Raw genomic sequence first — 20,242 nt, forward strand, 5'->3', positions numbered from 1 at the left:
CCCCCCTGTAGTGACTCTACTGCCCCCCTGTAGTGACTTTACTGCCCCTCTGTAGTGACTCTACTGTCCTGTAGTGACTCTACTGCCCCTCTGTAGTGCCTCTGCAGCCCCTCTGTCGTGACTCCAATGTGTCTTTCATCTCACAGTTCAAAGTGAACTGTGACTCCAGGGTTAACATGTGCAGGCTGCTCTCCACAGCCACACTCAGAAACAGTAGGTTTAATATGCTCAATGACTAAAATAGACCAGAAGTGTTGGTGCCTACATTGTGTGTGTGTGTGTGTGTCTGTCTTGTCTGTCTGTCTGTCTGTCTGTCTGTCTGTCTGTCTGTCTGTCTGTCTGTCTGTCTGTCTACAGTCTAAAACAACTTGAAATAATAAGCAGGTAAATCTGCCTATTGGTTTTGCAAAGGGAAGGAAATGTCCTCCACTCTACACGTCTTCAGTTCCATATGTGTCCATGTGCAGCAGTTTTTAACAAGGTTACAAGCTAACGCTTGATTCTGAAGGTGTGCGACATCTTTCAGCTCCAAATGAATGTTATTTGGTGAAGCGTGTCCTGGTCATGGAGGCTTTTGGACATTAGTAGGGCTCTTGATCTGGTTTGTGTGGTACTGAAGCTTTTCCTCCCGTGTCTCTTCTGTCTCCTGCAGGCAATGCTGCTCTTGGACAACCAGGCCATCTTTTGTCTGACTGTGTCTTTGGACAAGCTGCCAGTTCACACACGCAAAGCCAAGGTCAGACCTCTGCCATTAGTGGACATGTTAGATCTGTGATAGTAGACCGTCACCCTGACCCCCCCCCCAATCTGTCATCAGGTGGTCGTCACTGTGTGGAGGCAGAGCGAGGACGGGGGGCAGTTGTTGGAACATGACTACCTCACGCTTTTACAGCTTCAGAGTCCAGCACACACCTTCCAACAGGACCGCAGCACCTTCAAGACACAGGGTACACACACACACACACACACACACACACACACACACACACACACACACACACACACACACACACACACACACACACACACACACACACACACACACACACACACACACACACACACACACACACACACAGAGCAGTGTTCAGTCTGACTGGTCATGTGTGTCCTCAGTCAGCACCACCCTGGATGTTCTCCCTCCTCCCAGCATCCATTGTCAGCAGATGACCATCTCTGGAAAATACCTGACGGTCCTCAAAGGTAGAGCACCTTCACAAGACATTATTCCTATTTTAATCACTTTCCATTCAACTAGGGGTCGGCGACCCTTAATGCTCAAAGAGCCAGTTGGTCCTGATTCCCGCTGAACACACACCCAGAGACACACACACACACCCAGAGACACACACACCCAGAGACACACACACACACCCAGAGACACACACACCCAGAGACACACACACACACACCCAGAGACACACACACCCAGAGACACACACACCCAGAGACACACACACCCAGAGACACACACACACACACCCAGAGACACACACACCCAGAGACACACACACCCAGAGACACACACACCCAGAGACACACACACCCAGAGACACACACACACAGAGACACACACACCCAGAGACACACACACCCAGAGACACACACACCCAGAGACACACACACCCAGAGACACACACACACACACCCAGAGACACACACACCCAGAGACACACACACCCAGAGACACACACACCCAGAGACACACACACCCAGAGACACACACACCCAGAGACACACACACCCAGAGACACACACACCCAGAGACACACACACCCAGAGACACACACACACACACCCAGAGACACACACACCCAGAGACACACACACCCAGAGACACACACACCCAGAGACACACACACCCAGAGACACACACACCCAGAGACACACACACACAGAGACACACACACCCAGACACACACACACACACACACACACACACACACACACACACACACACACACACACACACACACACACACACACACACACACACACACACACACACACACACATACACCAACTCGCCCATGCACACACATGCCAACATTGTCACTCACAATATCACTGTGATATTACAGTGAGTAATGTCAAAGAAGCATGCTAGAGAAAAAGATTATACTTTACAACAGACGTGCACATCAGTCTTTTATTTTGACAGTCCCCCAGGAAGACCATGCCAGGAGGACACGACACACTAAACCTTCTTCACTGCTGGTCGACAACTTACAACTAATAAACTAAACTACATGAACTAAGAACAAAAACACAATTATTACCAAACTACAAACCTAGTATAACTCCCAATAATTACATTTAAAACACGTCAAACAGAATCTCCCATAATGCATTGCAGCTCTCAGCTCCTTTATTGCTCCACATTATTAAAATGGAAGATAAATGTGGAGATCTGGATTGTTAGAACCATGAGTGTGATGGTGTGTCTTCAATGTCCTGTAGTTGTTGTGGAATTCACTAGAATGTTCCGTCACTCTCAACAAGTCTGCAATGAACCTCCTGGAACTGTCGGCTTTTACTGTGAAAGGTACAGGAAGCTCCCAGCTTCAGACACCAGTTGAGCTGTGGAGCCCGTTCTTCGTGCGTAATGACGTTACATCGCTCCGCCTACATTTACCCCACTCTTTGTAGCGGGACAACGCAATTGGCTCTTGGTGCCCTTTGCCTTACCTCCCATACTGCCCTTTGCCTTACCTCCCATACCACCCTTTGCCTTACCTCCCATACCACCCTTTGCCTTACCTCCCATACCACCCTTTGCCTTACCTCCCATACCACCCTTTGCCTTACCTCCCATACCACCCGCTCCGGGATGAACTGCAGTGGGACAGAGGCTCAAGGAGCCGCAGTGGAGGGACCAAAGCACCACATGCGGCTCCGGAGCCGCGGGTTGCCGACCCCTGCCTTAAACCGACTTATTGTGAACGATGAACTGAAACTGCCTCTGACATGATCGTCTCCTGCAACGGCATGGTTTCCTGTTCCGTCTGTCACATTGCAGAACATTTACTTACAGCACGTTTGCTAAAAACTGATGTCGATGATGATGCACAGAGTGGCAGTAATATTTGTCAGCCCTGGTACCATGTCTACCCTTAGGACCAAGATTTCACTCGCACACATCCCCAGATCAGATGGGAAATCTCACAAAACCCTGTGAGATCAAAGGTGATTCCAGAGTCAACAAACCTGTTGGACGAAGAGGATGCAATGGCGATCGTTTGTGGTGTGTTTTTTTTTTTTCCGAAAAAACACGTTTTAAAAAGAAGAGGCCTTGGTTTGTCATTATTGGATTCCCTACCCACTTCCAGGCCGGCGTTTCCTCGCCACTACGTCACTTTGCTTTCTGATTGACGTCACAGTCAACAGGCTCGTAGCGTCTTCCCCTCAGAGGACACCACACACGGGGAGAACCCCGATCAGAACGATTCAACATGTCAGATCGGAGTGGTCCCGACATCCTTCCGAGCAGACGAGAGCAGTCTTAACACACCACACACGGCAGGACTATCTGATAAGATTATCTTATGATGATCTGAGCGTCCTGAAGATTGTCGGAAGGAGAGAATCGGGGCCAGAATCGGCCTCATTATCCTGCCGTGTGAACCAGCTTTACAGGAAAGATTTGCACAACAGCGCCACAGACAGATTTGTGATCAGACAGTGAAGAACAGACTGCACATCACCAGTTTTCTAGGACGCCTGCAATGATTGGGCTTCACCGTCAGGCCTGTCAGGCACCGACCGCACCGACTGTGGAACCTAAGAGTGTGAGGCAACGTCATGTTCAGTGACGAATCAAAGTTCTGTCTGCAGAAGCTGGATCGCGGGATTAAACCTATTTGACTGCAAGGAATTATCAGGGTTTATTATTGGGGTCAGGGCCCTGAACTCCCGCACAATCTTTGGCCCCAAAACATTCATTGTAATCATCACAGCTTCCGTTCGTCTCTTCTTCACAACGTTTGAATCATTGAGCCGTGGAGCTTAAGGTAGCCAAATGTCTCGTCATTTAATTAGTGACTCACATGAATGGATGAACGGGATTCCCACTGTCCCTACCCACTATCCAGTGAAACCACAGCCAAGGGAATGGACTTGACTCTCATCTGGCAATGTGAAGAGACATGAGAGGTGTAGAATAAGTGGGAGGTCTCGGCCGCCGGTGAAATACCACTACTCTTATCGTTTTTTCACTTACCGGTGAGGCAGGGAGGCGAGCCCCAAGCGGGCTCTCGCTACTGGTGTCAAGCGCCCGGCCCCACGCCTGGCGTGACCCGGTCCAGGTACAGTGGCAGGTGGGGAGTTTGACTGGGGAAGTACACCTGTCAAACAGTAAAGCAGGTGTCCTAAGGCGATCTCAGGGAGGACAGAAACCTCCCGTAGAGCAGGAGAGCGGCAGCTCACTTGATCTTGATTTTCAGTATGAATACAGACCGTGAAAGCGGCGCCTCACCATCCTTCTGACTTTTTGGGTTTTAAGCAGGAGGCGTCAGAAAAGTGACCACAGGGAGAACTGGCTTGTGGCGGCCAAGCGTTCATAGCGACGTCGCTTTTTGATCCTTCGATGTCGGCTCTTCCTATCATTGTGAAGCATAGTTCACCAAGCGGTGGATTGTTCACCACTAATAGGGAACGTGAGCTGGGATTAGACCAGGGGTGGGCAATCCTGGTCCTGGAGGGCCGCAGCCCTGCATGTTTTAGATGTCTCCTCACATCAATACAGCTGACGGCAATTAGTGGCTCCTTGTCAAGCTTTCTGCAGAGCCTCATCATGATAACAGGTGGGTTTGAGCAGGGAAACATCTAAAACCTGCAGGACTGCGGCCCTCCAGGACCAGGATTGTCCACCCCTGGATTAGACCGTCGTGAGGCAGGTTAGTTTTACCCTACTGATGATGTGTTGTTGCAATAGTAATTCTAGGTATGAGAGGAACCACAGGTTCAGACTTTTGGTGTATGTGCTTGGTTGAGGAGCCGATGGTGCGAGGCTACCATCTGTGGGATTATGATTGAACGCCTCTAAATCAGAATCCCCCCTCGAAGTGACGATACTGGAGCACTGAGGAACTTCGGTTGGTTTTGAGTAGCCGGCCCCCGGGCCGGTGAGGAGTGCCACTCGAAATGGGGCTGGGGTGCGGCTGGATGATGGTCACCCCTCTCCTGCTGTGGGAACTTATGTTTGTGGAGGATCTGGTGCTAAATCACTTGTAGACGACCTTATTGTTGCCATGAGTGAAGCCTAGCTTACATTTTTTGGGGCCCTGGTGGGGCACTAGGGGCACGGCCCTCCAGAGTGTGTACCAGAACAGGGACCTCTCCCTGCTCTGGTTATGTGCTGGGATTGAGTGAGGGTCAGAGTGGGGTGTCAGACTGGAGCTCTGTTCAGGGGCATGTGGGGTCCATTTGGGGTCCATTTGGGGCACGGTTAAAAATATAAAAAGTAAAATGAAAAAAAGTAGGAAAATAAAGAAAAGTGTCACTGTGCCCCTGGTCCTCCAGGGAACCTTGGGGGGGTTACGCAATGTGAAACCTAGACAGTCTGTGAGACTGTCTAGGTTTCGGGGGCTGCATTGATTTCAGGGTTTTTCTTGTGTGTTTTTCCTTTTCATCAGTGTTGAACTGCAACTCTCAGGAGGAGATGTATATACAAGACGTGAAGATCCTCCCAAACTACAACTCGTCCTACCTCCCCATGATGCCTGATGGCTCAGTTCTCATAGTGGACAATGTGTGGTGGGTCCCTCTCCACAGGATGTCTTCTTTACCATCTTCCTCTTCAGTCAGTAAAGAGTTTGTCCAACAAGTAGCAATCAACATAGTCTGCCAAACAACATCTATTTTACAACCTTTTGCTCTGAAATTAACAATATAAACACAAACTAAATGCATAGATGTATAAACTGTGTCCAACTCTATTTTACTGGAACATTGCACAATAGGATACAATTCTTGCCATGCAACTTTAAACTAAGTGAGAGAGAAAAGAACAAACCGTGTAATCATAGGAACGTTCTCTGTGTTGGACACATTTTGCAGCGTCACATGAAATCCCTTTGATTGAAAGTGTTCTCTTTTATTCCTCAAAGTTTCCCTCCTTTGTTTCGGTTTGGATGTCTTTGAACTTGTCCTCACTGACACACTGCTGTCCTTCCCTCTGAAAGCCACCAATCAGCTGAAGTCACCATGGCTTCGTTCTGTCGGATCAACAGTGAGTGCTCCCGTTTACCCAGCATGCTCAGCGCCCTGGAAGAGCAGAACTTCCTGTTCCAGCTGCAGCTTCAGGACAAAGTGGACGAGGACTCTAGTGAGGTGACCAGACCTGATGGGACCCGTTTGCTTGAATATTAAAATGTTTGGACAGTTTTTATGTACTGCAATTAAGTTTTCTTGAAAATCTATTGACAAGACCAAACTAACAAGTGGTGTCCTCACCTATTTGGGACTCTCATTGATTCCTTGTAAAGGTCTTTAGTAAATGCTCATGATATTACAAATGTAAAGGACTTCTTGGGGACTGTGGCAGTAGAGCACCCCACCGTTGGTTCATCACAGGAGTTTCCCAAACCATTTCTTTATATGAGGCAGCAGCTGATCCCCATCAGGGCTTCATCTCCTCTCTGTCACAGGGACGTTGTAGAAGAACCAGTGTTCCCACAGTTACTTACAAAAAATAAATCTAATTACTTATTACTAGTTACTCCTTGAAAAAGTAACTTAGTTACTTCACTGATTACTTGTTTTGAAAAGTAACATTTTAGTTACTTTCAGCAGCTGCAGACAACACCCCCCATAGTCTGAATATAAAAGCTGCTGAGCCCAGCCTCCTGCTCCAGCTGCTAACCTTTGACCTCCTGCTGGTACACGTTTAACCTTTGACCTCCTGCTGGTACACGTTTAACCTTTAACCTCCTGCTTGTACACGTTTAACCTTTGACCTCCTGCTTGTACACGTTTAACCTTTGACCTCCTGCTGGTACATATTTAACCTTTGACCTCCTGCTGGTACATGGTTAACCTTTGACCTCCTACTGGTACATGGTTAACCTTTGACCTCCTCCTGCTGGTACACGTTTAACCTTTGACCTCCTGCTGGTATACGTTTAACCTTTGACCTCCTGCTGGTATACGTTTAACCTTTGACCTCCTGCTGGTACACGTTTAACCTTTGACCTCCTGCTGGTACACGTTTAACTTTGACCTCCTGCTGGTACATGGTTAACCTTTGACCTCCTACTGGTACATGGTTAACCTTTGACCTCCTCCTGCTGGTACATATTTAACCTTTGACCTCCTGCTGGTACATATTTAACCTTTGACCTCCTGCTGGTACATGGTTAACCTTTGACCTCCTGCTGGTACATGGTTAACCTTTGACCTCCTACTGGTACATGGTTAACCTTTGACCTCCTCCTGCTGGTACATATTTAACCTTTGACCTCCTACTGGCACATGTTTAACCTTTGACCTTCATTCTTTGTTGTATTTATATCTGACTCATGGTTTTATTGTCAGATTTTTACCTGAAGGCACCGTCAGAGCGGGTTGGCCTGTGATTGGCTGAGAGTGAAGAAGGGGGCGGGTCAGACGAGTGACCAGACTGATACACACACATGGAGTGCATGCAGTTTGGAGGAAAATGGAGGAGTGGCTTGTTCTGGCCTGGACAAATAACTTTAATCTGACTACTGGTTTGGAAATAGTAACGCATTAGATTACTAGATTACTAGTTACTGAAAAAAGCAGTCAGAACAGAGTAAGGTGTTACTAATTAACTCATTACCGACATCACCGACAAGAACACATCTTTTCTGCTCATAATGTTTGCTGTTGGTACAAATGTCAGAGCATCATAATCCTTAATCATTTGAACCTAAATGATACGTTTGAACCTATCGTTGTATTCCGAGTTGTGATATAGGTTCTACAAAATGGCAATGCAGCTTCTGGTCTGCATGTATTCAACAGGCCAGTCAGTTGGCATATCGTGATAATAGCTGTGTGCTCGCTGCTTTTTAATTGAATCTAATGCAGTCTTGGTGATATTTGGTGTTAAAAGTATGGGTTCTAACACAGTCTTGAGTTTGAGCTGAAGAATGGTAGGTAACTGTTGTGTCTGCAGGGTCTGGAGATGAAGCTGCTGGCTGTACTACAGTGGTACACTCCATCACTGCCTCTGACCAGGTGAGTGGAATAACAACACCTCAGTGTGTTTTTAACCCGGAACCTGAGTCTGTGAGCACGATGCTCCTACACTACTTCTTCGCTTGTGTTTGCTCTTTTTGTAGATACATTTCTACGTGTTACACGTTACCCAGTATCTGCTTGGATCGTCCTCGACTGGTGATGACGGCCTCCTGTCCCAGGACCGTCAGGCCTCTGGAGACCTTCTGGGTCAAATACACTCTGATGAATGACCTGCAGGACTTCTTGGCGGTTCGTCTCATCTGGAACTCTAAAGGTGAGCAGCTCCTCGCTCCCTACCCTTCACTGTCTTCATGGGTCATTTCATCTGTCACGTCGAGCCCAGCTGGGACTCACAGGGGGCTTTTCCACCGGAAAGAACCAGGTTCTAGTTCTGGTCCAGGGACCAGGCGGAAGAGACGCTGAACTGGCTTTCTGAAATCTACAATGAACACGAAGCCCCTGGTGGTTGTAGAGAAAAAAATAAAAATAACGCGTGGGAACAATATAATAAGTCGTTCCTTCAAGTTAATAATAGGAGGAAAGGAGATAATTTAATCTGTGACGTGGAGCCGTGGTTCTGGAGGTGCAGAGCTCCTGTCCTGTTAGCTAGATATATCATTTAGAAGCAGCTTTCCATTGAGCTTTTATTTTTCAGTCTCTTCATGGTAACATGATTGTAACTAACTTCACTTCCAGGTCTTATATGGCGTTATAACCACAGAGGGACTGCAGGGGGCGCTCTGCTACCAGACGCTACAATACTATTTTCTACCACGGAACTTTATAATGAAGAGACACTTTTGGTTCATCAGGAACTAAAAAACAAACTACAAACTACTGTAAATGAAAGCTGTATTTTTAATCATAAAATGAGTCTTTTAATGTCTTAAAGAGAATTTAATCAGTGTGTTTACGTAGGTTTCCTTTATAAACGGCTGTAGAGCTGCGTTCTATCATTCTACACCTCCATTCCTCGTTCTATCATTCTACACCTCCATTCCTCGTTCTATCATTCTACACCTCCATTCCTCGTTCTATCATTCTACACCTCCGTTCCTCGTTCTATCATTCTACACCTCCGTTCCTCGTTCTATCATTCTACACCTCCGTTCCTCGTTCTATCATTCTACACCTCCGTTCCTCGTTCTATCATTCTACACCTCTGTTCCTCGTTCTATCATTCTACACCTCCATTCCTCGTTCTATCATTCTACACCTCCGTTCCTCGTTCTATCATTCTACACCTCCGTTCCTCGTTCTATCATTCTACACCTCCGTTCCTCGTTCTATCATTCTACACCTCCGTTCCTCGTTCTATCATTCTACACCTCCGTTCCTCGTTCTATCATTCTACACCTCCGTTCCTCGTTCTATCATTCTACACCTCCGTTCCTCGTTCTATCATTCTACACCTCCGTTCCTCGTTCTATCATTCTACACCTCCGTTCCTCGTTCTATCATTCTACACCTCCGTTCCTCATTCTATCATTCTACACCTCCGTTCCTCGTTCTATCATTCTACACCTCCGTTCCTCGTTCTATCATTCTACACCTCCATTCCTCATTCTATCATTCTACACCTCTGTTCCTCGTTCTATCATTCTACACCTCCGTTCCTCGTTCTATCATTCTACACCTCCGTTCCTCGTTCTATCATTCTACACCTCCGTTCCTCGTTCTATCATTCTACACCTCCATTCCTCATTCTATCATTCTACACCTCTTCCTCGTTCTATCATTCTACACCTCTGTTCCTCGTTCTATCATTCTTCACCTCCGTTCCTCGTTCTATCATTCTACACCTCCGTTCCTCATTCTATCATTCTACACCTCTGTTCCTCGTTCTATCATTCTACACCTCCGTTCCTCGTTCTATCATTCTACACCTCCGTTCCTCGTTCTATCATTCTACACCTCCGTTCCTCGTTCTATCATTCTACACCTCCGTTCCTCGTTCTATCATTCTACACCTCCGTTCCTCATTCTATCATTCTACACCTCCATTCCTCATTCTATCATTCTACATCTCCGTTCCTCGTTCTATCATTCTACACCTCCGTTCCTCATTCTATCATTCTACACCTCCGTTCCTCATTCTATCATTCTACACCTCCGTTCCTCATTCTATCATTCTACACCTCCATTCCTCGTTCTATCATTCTACACCTCTGTTCCTCGTTCTATCATTCTACACCTCCGTTCCTCGTTCTATCATTCTACACCTCCATTCCTCGTTCTATCATTCTACACCTCCGTTCCTCATTCTATCATTCTACACCTCCGTTCCTCGTTCTATCATTCTACACCTCCATTCCTCATTCTATCATTCTACACCTCCGTTCCTCATTCTATCATTCTACACCTCCGTTCCTCGTTCTATCATTCTACACCTCCGTTCCTCGTTCTATCATTCTACACCTCCGTTCCTCATTCTATCATTCTACACCTCCGTTCCTCGTTCTATCATTCTACACCTCCATTCCTCATTCTATCATTCTACACCTCTGTTCCTCGTTCTATCATTCTACACCTCTGTTCCTCGTTCTATCATTCTACACCTCCGTTCCTCATTCTATCATTCTTCACCTCCATTCCTCATTCTATCATTCTACACCTCCGTTCCTCGTTCTATCATTCTACACCTCCGTTCCTCGTTCTATCATTCTACACCTCCGTTCCTCGTTCTATCATTCTACACCTCCGTTCCTCGTTCTATCATTCTACACCTCCATTCATCGTTCTATCGTTCTACACCTCCGTTCCTCGTTCTATCGTTCTACACCTCCATTCATCGTTCTATCGTTCTACACCTCCGTTCCTCGTTCTATCGTTCTACACCTCTGTTCCTCGTTCTATCATTCTACACCTCCGTTCCTCGTTCTATCATTCTACACCTCCGTTCCTCGTTCTATCATTCTACACCTCCATTCATCGTTCTATCGTTCTACACCTCCGTTCCTCGTTCTATCGTTCTACACCTCCGTTCCTCGTTCTATCTTTCTACACCTCCGTTCCTCGTTCTATCATTCTACACCTCCGTTCCTCGTTCTATCATTCTACACCTCTGTTCCTCGTTCTATCATTCTACACCTCCGTTCCTCGTTCTATCATTCTACACCTCCGTTCCTCGTTCTATCATTCTACACCTCCGTTCCTCGTTCTATCATTCTACACCTCCGTTCCTCGTTCTATCATTCTACACCTCCGTTCCTCGTTCTATCATTCTACACCTCCGTTCCTCGTTCTATCATTCTTCACCTCCGTTCCTCGTTCTATCATTCTTCACCTCCGTTCCTCGTTCTCTCATTCTTCACCTCCGTTCCTCCTTCTATCATTCTACACCTCCGTTCCTCATTCTATCATTCTTCACCTCCATTCCTTGTTCTATCATTCTACACCTCTGTTCCTCGTTCTATCATTCTTCACCTCCATTCCTCATTCTATCATTCTACACCTCTGTTCCTCGTTCTATCATTCTACACCTCCGTTCCTCGTTCTATCATTCTACACCTCCGTTCCTCATTCTATCATTCTTCACCTCCGTTCCTCGTTCTATCATTCTACACCTCCATTCATCGTTCTATCGTTCTACACCTCCGTTCCTCGTTCTATCGTTCTACACCTCCGTTCCTCGTTCTATCATTCTACACCTCCGTTCCTCGTTCTATCATTCTACACCTCCGTTCCTCGTTCTATCATTCTTCACCTCCGTTCCTCGTTCTATCATTCTTCACCTCCGTTCCTCATTCTATCATTCTACACCTCCGTTCCTCGTTCTATCATTCTACACCTCCGTTCCTCGTTCTATCATTCTTCACCTCCGTTCCTCATTCTATCATTCTTCACCTCCGTTCCTCCTGATGTTGAAGCTTTTGATTCAGACACGTCCAGAAATAAAGTGAAAGGAGCAGAAATTCACTATGTAATGTCCAAATGGTGAAAAATAAGCCCCAAGCTCATTCACCATATTATTATTTTTTTCTATTATTATAGTTATTGTTGTTATTATTATTATTATTATTGTTGTTTTTACGTCCTGTCTGGCCACTAGGGGCTCCGGACTAAAACAAGATGGACATGAAAAAACCCCAATAGAGCGACGAGGAGACTCAAGGTTTTCTGTCTCTTTGGTCTGAATCCGAGGTTCAGGACAGACCAGATGTAGCGACCCGGACCAGACCACTGTTACAGTCCGTCTCCTGGTTCCTGGTTCCTGGACCAGACCACTGTTACAGTCCGTCTCCTGGTTCCTGGTTCCTGGACCAGACCACTGTTACAGTCCGTCTCCTGGTTCCTGGTTCCTGGACCAGACCACTGTTACAGTCCGTCTCCTGGTTCCTGGTTCCTGGACCAGACCACTGTTACAGTCCGTCTCCTGGTTCCCGGACCAGACCACTGTTACAGTCCGTCTCCTGGTTCCTGGTTCCCGGACCAGACCACTGTTACAGTCCGTCTCCTGGTTCCTGGACCAGACCACTGTTACAGTCCGTCTCCTGGTTCCCGGACCAGACCACTGTTACAGTCCGTCTCCTGGTTCCTGGTTCCCGGACCAGACCACTGTTACAGTCCGTCTCCTGGTTCCTGGTTCCAGGACCAGACCACTGTTACAGTCCGTCTCCTGGTTCCTGGTTCCCGGACCAGACCACTGTTACAGTCCGTCTCCTGGTTCCTGGTTCCAGGACCAGACCACTGTTACAGTCCGTCTCCTGGTTCCTGGTTCCTGGACCAGACCACTGTTACAGTCCGTCTCCTGGTTCCTGGTTCCTGGACCAGACCACTGTTACAGTCCGTCTCCTGGTTCCTGGTTCCAGGACCAAACCACTGTTACAGTCCGTCTCCTGGTTCCTGGTTCCAGGACCAAACCACTGTTACAGTCCGTCTCCTGGTTCCTGGTTCCTGGACCAGACCACTGTTACAGTCCGTCTCCTGGTTCCCGGACCAGACCACTGTTACAGTCCGTCTCCTGGTTCCTGGTTCCCGGACCAGACCACTGTTACAGTCCGTCTCCTGGTTCCTGGACCAGACCACTGTTACAGTCCGTCTCCTGGTTCCCGGACCAGACCACTGTTACAGTCCGTCTCCTGGTTCCTGGTTCCCGGACCAGACCACTGTTACAGTCCGTCTCCTGGTTCCTGGTTCCAGGACCAAACCACTGTTACAGTCTGTCTCCTGGTTCCTGGTTCCTGGACCAAACCACTGTTACAGTCCGTCTCCTGGTTCCTGGACCAGACCACTGTTACAGTCCGTCTCCTGGTTCCTGGACCAGACCACTGTTACAGTCCGTCTCCTGGTTCCTGGACCAGACCACTGTTACAGTCCGTCTCCTGGTTCCCGGACCAGACCACTGTTACAGTCCGTCTCCTGGTTCCTGGTTCCCGGACCAGACCACTGTTACAGTCCGTCTCCTGGTTCCTGGTTCCTGGACCAGACCACTGTTACAGTCCGTCTCCTGGTTCCTGGTTCCAGGACCAAACCACTGTTACAGTCCGTCTCCTGGTTCCTGGTTCCAGGACCAAACCACTGTTACAGTCCGTCTCCTCGTTCCTGGTTCCTGGACCAGACCACTGTTACAGTCCGTCTCCTGGTTCCCGGACCAGACCACTGTTACAGTCCGTCTCCTGGTTCCTGGTTCCTGGACCAGACCACTGTTACAGTCCGTCTCCTGGTTCCCGGACCAGACCACTGTTACAGTCCGTCTCCTGGTTCCTGGACCAGACCACTGTTACAGTCCGTCTCCTGGTTCCCGGACCAGACCACTGTTACAGTCCGTCTCCTGGTTCCTGGACCAGACCACTGTTACAGTCCGTCTCCTGGTTCCTGGTTCCCGGACCAGACCACTGTTACAGTCCGTCTCCTGGTTCCTGGTTCCAGGACCAAACCACTGTTACAGTCCGTCTCCTGGTTCCTGGTTCCTGGACCAGACCACTGTTACAGTCCGTCTCCTGGTTCCCGGACCAGACCACTGTTACAGTCCGTCTCCTGGTTCCTGGTTCCAGGACCAAACCACTGTTACAGTCCGTCTCCTGGTTCCTGGTTCCTGGACCAGACCACTGTTACAGTCCGTCTCCTGGTTCCTGGTTCCTGGACCAGACCACTGTTACAGTCCGTCTCCTGGTTCCTGGTTCCTGGACCAGACCACTGTTACAGTCCGTCTCCTGGTTCCCGGACCAGACCACTGTTACAGTCCGTCTCCTGGTTCCTGGTTCCCGGACCAGACCACTGTTACAGTCCGTCTCCTGGTTCCTGGACCAGACCACTGTTACAGTCCGTCTCCTGGTTCCCGGACCAGACCACTGTTACAGTCCGTCTCCTGGTTCCTGGTTCCCGGACCAGACCACTGTTACAGTCCGTCTCCTGGTTCCTGGTTCCAGGACCAAACCACTGTTACAGTCCGTCTCCTGGTTCCTGGTTCCAGGACCAGACCACTGTTACAGTCCGTCTCCTGGTTCCTGGTTCCTGGACCAGACCACTGTTACAGTCCGTCTCCCGGTTCCTGGTTCCTGGACCAGACCACTGTTACAGTCCGTCTCCTGGTTCCTGGTTCCAGGACCAAACCACTGTTACAGTCCGTCTCCTGGTTCCTGGTTCCAGGACCAAACCACTGTTACAGTCCGTCTCCTGGTTCCTGGTTCCTGGACCAAACCACTGTTACAGTCCGTCTCCTGGTTCCTGGTTCCTGGACCAAACCACTGTTACAGTCCGTCTCCTGGTTCCTGGTTCCAGGACCAAACCACTGTTACAGTCCGTCTCCTGGTTCCTGGTTCCAGGACCAAACCACTGTTACAGTCCGTCTCCTGGTTCCAGGACCAAACCACTGTTACAGTCCGTCTGCTGGTTCCTGGTTCCAGGACCAAACCACTGTTACAGTCTGTCTCCTGGTTCCTGGTTCCTGGACCAGACCACTGTTACAGTCCGTCTCCTGGCTCCCGGACCAGACCACTGTTACAGTCCGTCTCCTGGTTCCTGGTTCCCGGACCAGACCACTGTTACAGTCCGTCTCCTGGTTCCTGGACCAGACCACTGTTACAGTCCGTCTCCTGGTTCCCGGACCAGACCACTGTTACAGTCCGTCTCCTGGTTCCTGGTTCCCGGACCAGACCACTGTTACAGTCCGTCTCCTGGTTCCTGGTTCCAGGACCAAACCACTGTTACAGTCTGTCTCCTGGTTCCTGGTTCCTGGACCAAACCACTGTTACAGTCCGTCTCCTGGTTCCTGGACCAGACCACTGTTACAGTCCGTCTCCTGGTTCCTGGACCAGACCACTGTTACAGTCCGTCTCCTGGTTCCTGGTTCCCGGACCAGACCACTGTTACAGTCCGTCTCCTGGTTCCTGGTTCCAGGACCAAACCACTGTTACAGTCCGTCTCCTGGTTCCTGGTTCCTGGACCAGACCACTGTTACAGTCCGTCTCCTGGTTCCCGGACCAGACCACTGTTACAGTCCGTCTCCTGGTTCCTGGTTCCAGGACCAAACCACTGTTACAGTCCGTCTCCTGGTTCCTGGTTCCTGGACCAGACCACTGTTACAGTCCGTCTCCTGGTTCCTGGTTCCTGGACCAGACCACTGTTACAGTCCGTCTCCTGGTTCCTGGTTCCTGGACCAGACCACTGTTACAGTCCGTCTCCTGGTTCCCGGACCAGACCACTGTTACAGTCCGTCTCCTGGTTCCTGGTTCCCGGACCAGACCACTGTTACAGTCCGTCTCCTGGTTCCTGGTTCCCGGACCAGACCACTGTTACAGTCCGTCTCCTGGTTCCTGGACCAGACCACTGTTACAGTCCGTCTCCTGGTTCCCGGACCAGACCACTGTTACAGTCCGTCTCCTGGTTCCTGGTTCCCGGACCAGACCACTGTTACAGTCCGTCTCCTGGTTCCTGGTTCCAGGACCAAACCACTGTTACAGTCCGTCTCCTGGTTCCTGGTTCCAGGACCAGACCACTGTTACAGTCCGTCTCCTGGTTCCTGGTTCCTGGACCAGACCACTGTTACAGTCCGTCTCCCGGTTCCTGGTTCCTGGACCAGACCACTGTTACAGTCCGTCTCCCGGTTCCTGGTTCCAGGACCAAACCACTGTTACAGTCCGTCTCCTGGTTCCTGGTTCCAGGACCAAACCACTGTTACAGTCCGTCTCCTGGTTCCTGGTTCCTGGACCAAACCACTGTTACAGTCCGTCTCCTGGTTCCTGGTTCCTGGACCAAACCACTGTTACAGTCCGTCTCCTGGTTCCTGGTTCCAGGACCAAACCACTGTTACAGTCCGTCTCCTGGTTCCTGGTTCCAGGACCAAACCACTGTTACAGTCCGTCTCCTGGTTCCAGGACCAAACCACTGTTACAGTCCGTCTGCTGGTTCCTGGTTCCAGGACCAAACCACTGTTACAGTCTGTCTCCTGGTTCCTGGTTCCTGGACCAGACCACTGTTACAGTCCGTCTCCTGGTTCCCGGACCAGACCACTGTTACAGTCCGTCTCCTGGTTCCTGGTTCCCGGACCAGACCACTGTTACAGTCCGTCTCCTGGTTCCTGGACCAGACCACTGTTACAGTCCGTCTCCTGGTTCCCGGACCAGACCACTGTTACAGTCCGTCTCCTGGTTCCTGGTTCCCGGACCAGACCACTGTTACAGTCCGTCTCCTGGTTCCTGGTTCCAGGACCAAACCACTGTTACAGTCTGTCTCCTGGTTCCTGGTTCCTGGACCAAACCACTGTTACAGTCCGTCTCCTGGTTCCTGGAGCAGACCACTGTTACAGTCCGTCTCCTGGTTCCCGGACCAGACCACTGTTACAGTCCGTCTCCTGGTTCCTGGTTCCCGGACCAGACCACTGTTACAGTCCGTCTCCTGGTTCCTGGTTTCTGGACCAGACCACTGTTACAGTCCGTCTCCTGGTTCCTGGACCAGACCACTGTTACAGTCCGTCTCCTGGTTCCTGGACCAGACCACTGTTACAGTCCGTCTCCTGGTTCCCGGACCAGACCACTGTTACAGTCCGTCTCCTGGTTCCTGGTTCCCGGACCAGACCACTGTTACAGTCCGTCTCCTGGTTCCTGGTTCCTGGACCAGACCACTGTTACAGTCCGTCTCCTGGTTCCTGGTTCCAGGACCAAACCACTGTTACAGTCCGTCTCCTGGTTCCTGGTTCCAGGACCAAACCACTGTTACAGTCCGTCTCCTCGTTCCTGGTTCCTGGACCAGACCACTGTTACAGTCCGTCTCCTGGTTCCCGGACCAGACCACTGTTACAGTCCGTCTCCTGGTTCCTGGTTCCTGGACCAGACCACTGTTACAGTCCGTCTCCTGGTTCCTGGTTCCAGGACCAAACCACTGTTACAGTCCGTCTCCTGGTTCCTGGTTCCAGGACCAAACCACTGTTACAGTCCGTCTCCTCGTTCCTGGTTCCTGGACCAGACCACTGTTACAGTCCGTCTCCTGGTTCCCGGACCAGACCACTGTTACAGTCCGTCTCCTGGTTCCTGGTTCCTGGACCAGACCACTGTTACAGTCCGTCTCCTGGTTCCTGGTTCCTGGACCAGACCACTGTTACAGTCCGTCTCCTGGTTCCTGGTTCCAGGACCAAACCACTGTTACAGTCCGTCTCCTCGTTCCTGGTTCCTGGACCAGACCACTGTTACAGTCCGTCTCCTGGTTCCAGGACCAAACCACTGTTACAGTCCGTCTCCTGGTTCCTGGTTCCTGGACCAGACCACTGTTACAGTCCGTCTCCTGGTTCCCGGACCAGACCACTGTTACAGTCCGTCTCCTGGTTCCTGGACCAGACCACTGTTACAGTCCGTCTCCTGGTTCCTGGACCAGACCACTGTTACAGTCCGTCTCCTGGTTCCTGGTTCCCGGACCAGACCACTGTTACAGTCCGTCTCCTGGTTCCTGGTTCCAGGACCAAACCACTGTTACAGTCCGTCTCCTGGTTCCTGGTTCCTGGACCAGACCACTGTTACAGTCCGTCTCCTGGTTCCCGGACCAGACCACTGTTACAGTCCGTCTCCTGGTTCCTGGACCAGACCACTGTTACAGTCCGTCTCCTGGTTCCCGGACCAGACCACTGTTACAGTCCGTCTCCTGGTTCCTGGTTCCCGGACCAGACCACTGTTACAGTCCGTCTCCTGGTTCCTGGTTCCTGGACAGACCACTGTTACAGTCCGTCTACTGGTTCCTGGACCAGACCACTGTTACAGTCCGTCTACTGGTTCCTGGTTCCTGGACCAGACCACTGTTACAGTCGTCTACTGGTTCCTGGTTCCTGGACGAGACCACTGTTACAGGCCGTCTACTGGTTCCTGGTTCCAGGACCAAACCTCTGTTACAGTCCGTCTCCTGGTTCCTGGTTTCAGGTCCGAACCACGGTTACAGTCCGTCTCCTGGTTCCTGGTTTCTGGACCAAACCACTGTTACAGTCCCTCTCCTGGTTCCTGGTTTCTGGACCACACCACTGTTACAGTCCTTCTCCTGGTTCCTGGTTTCTGGACCACACCACTGTTACAGTCCGTCTCCTGGTTCCTGGACCAGACCACTGTTACAGTTCTTCTCCTGGTTCCAGGACCAGACCACTGTTACAGTCCGTGTCCTGGTTCCAGGACCAGACCACTGTTACAGTCCTTCTCCTGGTTCCTGGACCAGACCTCTTGAAGAAGCATCGTTTGCGTTCGTGCCGTCGGGGGTGATCCCGGGATATGGGGAGTAGAATGTCATGCAAATATTAAAACCTTTGATATTATTCTAGTTACCTTACTCTAATGCACCTGGTAATGGGACGGAACCTAAATATGCAAGTGTGACGTGTTTGTTTTGTTTTAACGGCGCTTGGCCGGTTGTCACCACAAATCTTTGGATCAAATATCTCCTCATCTACCAGCGTAGCATTATTTCGGTCACACCACGAGACAATTCATTTCCCCAGAAATAGTTCTGGGGCGACTGTCAGCAGGCTGCAACCTGGTTGTCATCTCCTGATCAGCCCCTCAATTGAAGTTGATCAGATCTGCAAGCTTTACTTCCTGCAGTGTCTCGTTGTTTTTGGATTTGGGGTTAACCTCTATTGAGAAAATCAGACTTTGTTCTGGTTGTTTGTGTCTGTTTGATGTTGAGGTACACAGTAGTCATTGAGTATCTGATCCTCCTCTCATTCATCCCTTCGTCCTGTTCCCTGCAGAAGGTCAGGAGGACCCTGGTGGGCCAGCAGTGGTGTGCAGGTCTCCCCTCACTCACCTGGGCCAGTGTAGGAAGGGTTCCAGCCTCTCCATCAGCACCACCTTCCAGATCCTCCGGACAGGACTTTATGAGGTACGAAAGAAATGGGCCAGTCTTTCTTTGTGTTTGTCCATGGAGTTCTCTCCTGCTCTCTTTTTGTAAGTCATTTTCTTTCTTTCTCTTTCTGAATCTAAATTTCTTTTTCAAACGCTGAAGAGTATATTTAAAGAGATTATTACACCAAAACATCCAAACAAGTATTTTCATAATAAAACATTTTTGTTGAGATTCTCGATCACTGCCAAGTGAGCTTTCTCCACCTCCTCCGTTGCTGTGCCATCAGAGGAGTAACAGGCTCCAGCAGTAACAGACTCCAGCAGTAACAGACTCCAGCAGTAGCAGGCTCCAGCAGTAACAGACTCCAGCAGTAACAGACTCCAGCAGTAACAGACTCCAGCAGTAGCAGACTCCAGCAGTAACAGACTCCAGCAGTAACAGACTCCAGCACTAACAGACTCCAGCAGTAACAGACTCCAGCAGTAACAGACTCCAGCAGTAACAGACTCCAGCAGTAGCAGGCTCCAGCAGTAACAGGCTCCAGCAGTAGCAGACTCCAGCAGTAACAGGCTCCAGCAGTAGCAGACTCCAGCAGTAGCAGACTCCAGCAGTAACAGACTCCAGCAGTAACAGACTCCAGCAGTAACAGGCTCCAGCAGTAGCAGACTCCAGCAGTAGCAGACTCCAGCAGTAACAGGCTCCAGCAGTAGCAGACTCCAGCAGTAGCAGACTCCAGCAGTAACAGACTCCAGCAGTAACAGGCTCCAGCAGTATCAGA

At 49.9% G+C, this 20,242-nt stretch overlaps 1 protein-coding gene across 2 annotated transcripts in view; it reads left to right on the forward strand.

Annotated features, from left to right (window-relative positions):
* Nucleotides 1-20,242, forward strand: part of LOC308147960 (trafficking protein particle complex subunit 14-like) — a 41,862-nt gene that overhangs the window by 3,523 nt on the left and 18,097 nt on the right. The window contains exons 2-9 of one of the 2 annotated variants that reach the window (XM_080521353.1): nt 653-736; nt 818-947; nt 1,117-1,203; nt 5,634-5,754; nt 6,183-6,330; nt 8,141-8,202; nt 8,307-8,479; nt 19,370-19,500. In XM_080521353.1, the coding sequence (XP_080377479.1) occupies nt 653-736; nt 818-947; nt 1,117-1,203; nt 5,634-5,754; nt 6,183-6,330; nt 8,141-8,202; nt 8,307-8,479; nt 19,370-19,500 (936 nt within the window). The remainder of the gene's footprint in view (nt 1-652; nt 737-817; nt 948-1,116; nt 1,204-5,633; nt 5,755-6,182; nt 6,331-8,140; nt 8,203-8,306; nt 8,480-19,369; nt 19,501-20,242) is intronic. The other variant, XM_080521354.1, reaches the window with a different exon arrangement.

This window comes from Blennius ocellaris (genome assembly GCF_963422515.1).
Source record: "Blennius ocellaris genome assembly, contig: SCAFFOLD_93, whole genome shotgun sequence".
Classification (NCBI taxonomy): domain Eukaryota; kingdom Metazoa; phylum Chordata; class Actinopteri; order Blenniiformes; family Blenniidae; genus Blennius; species Blennius ocellaris.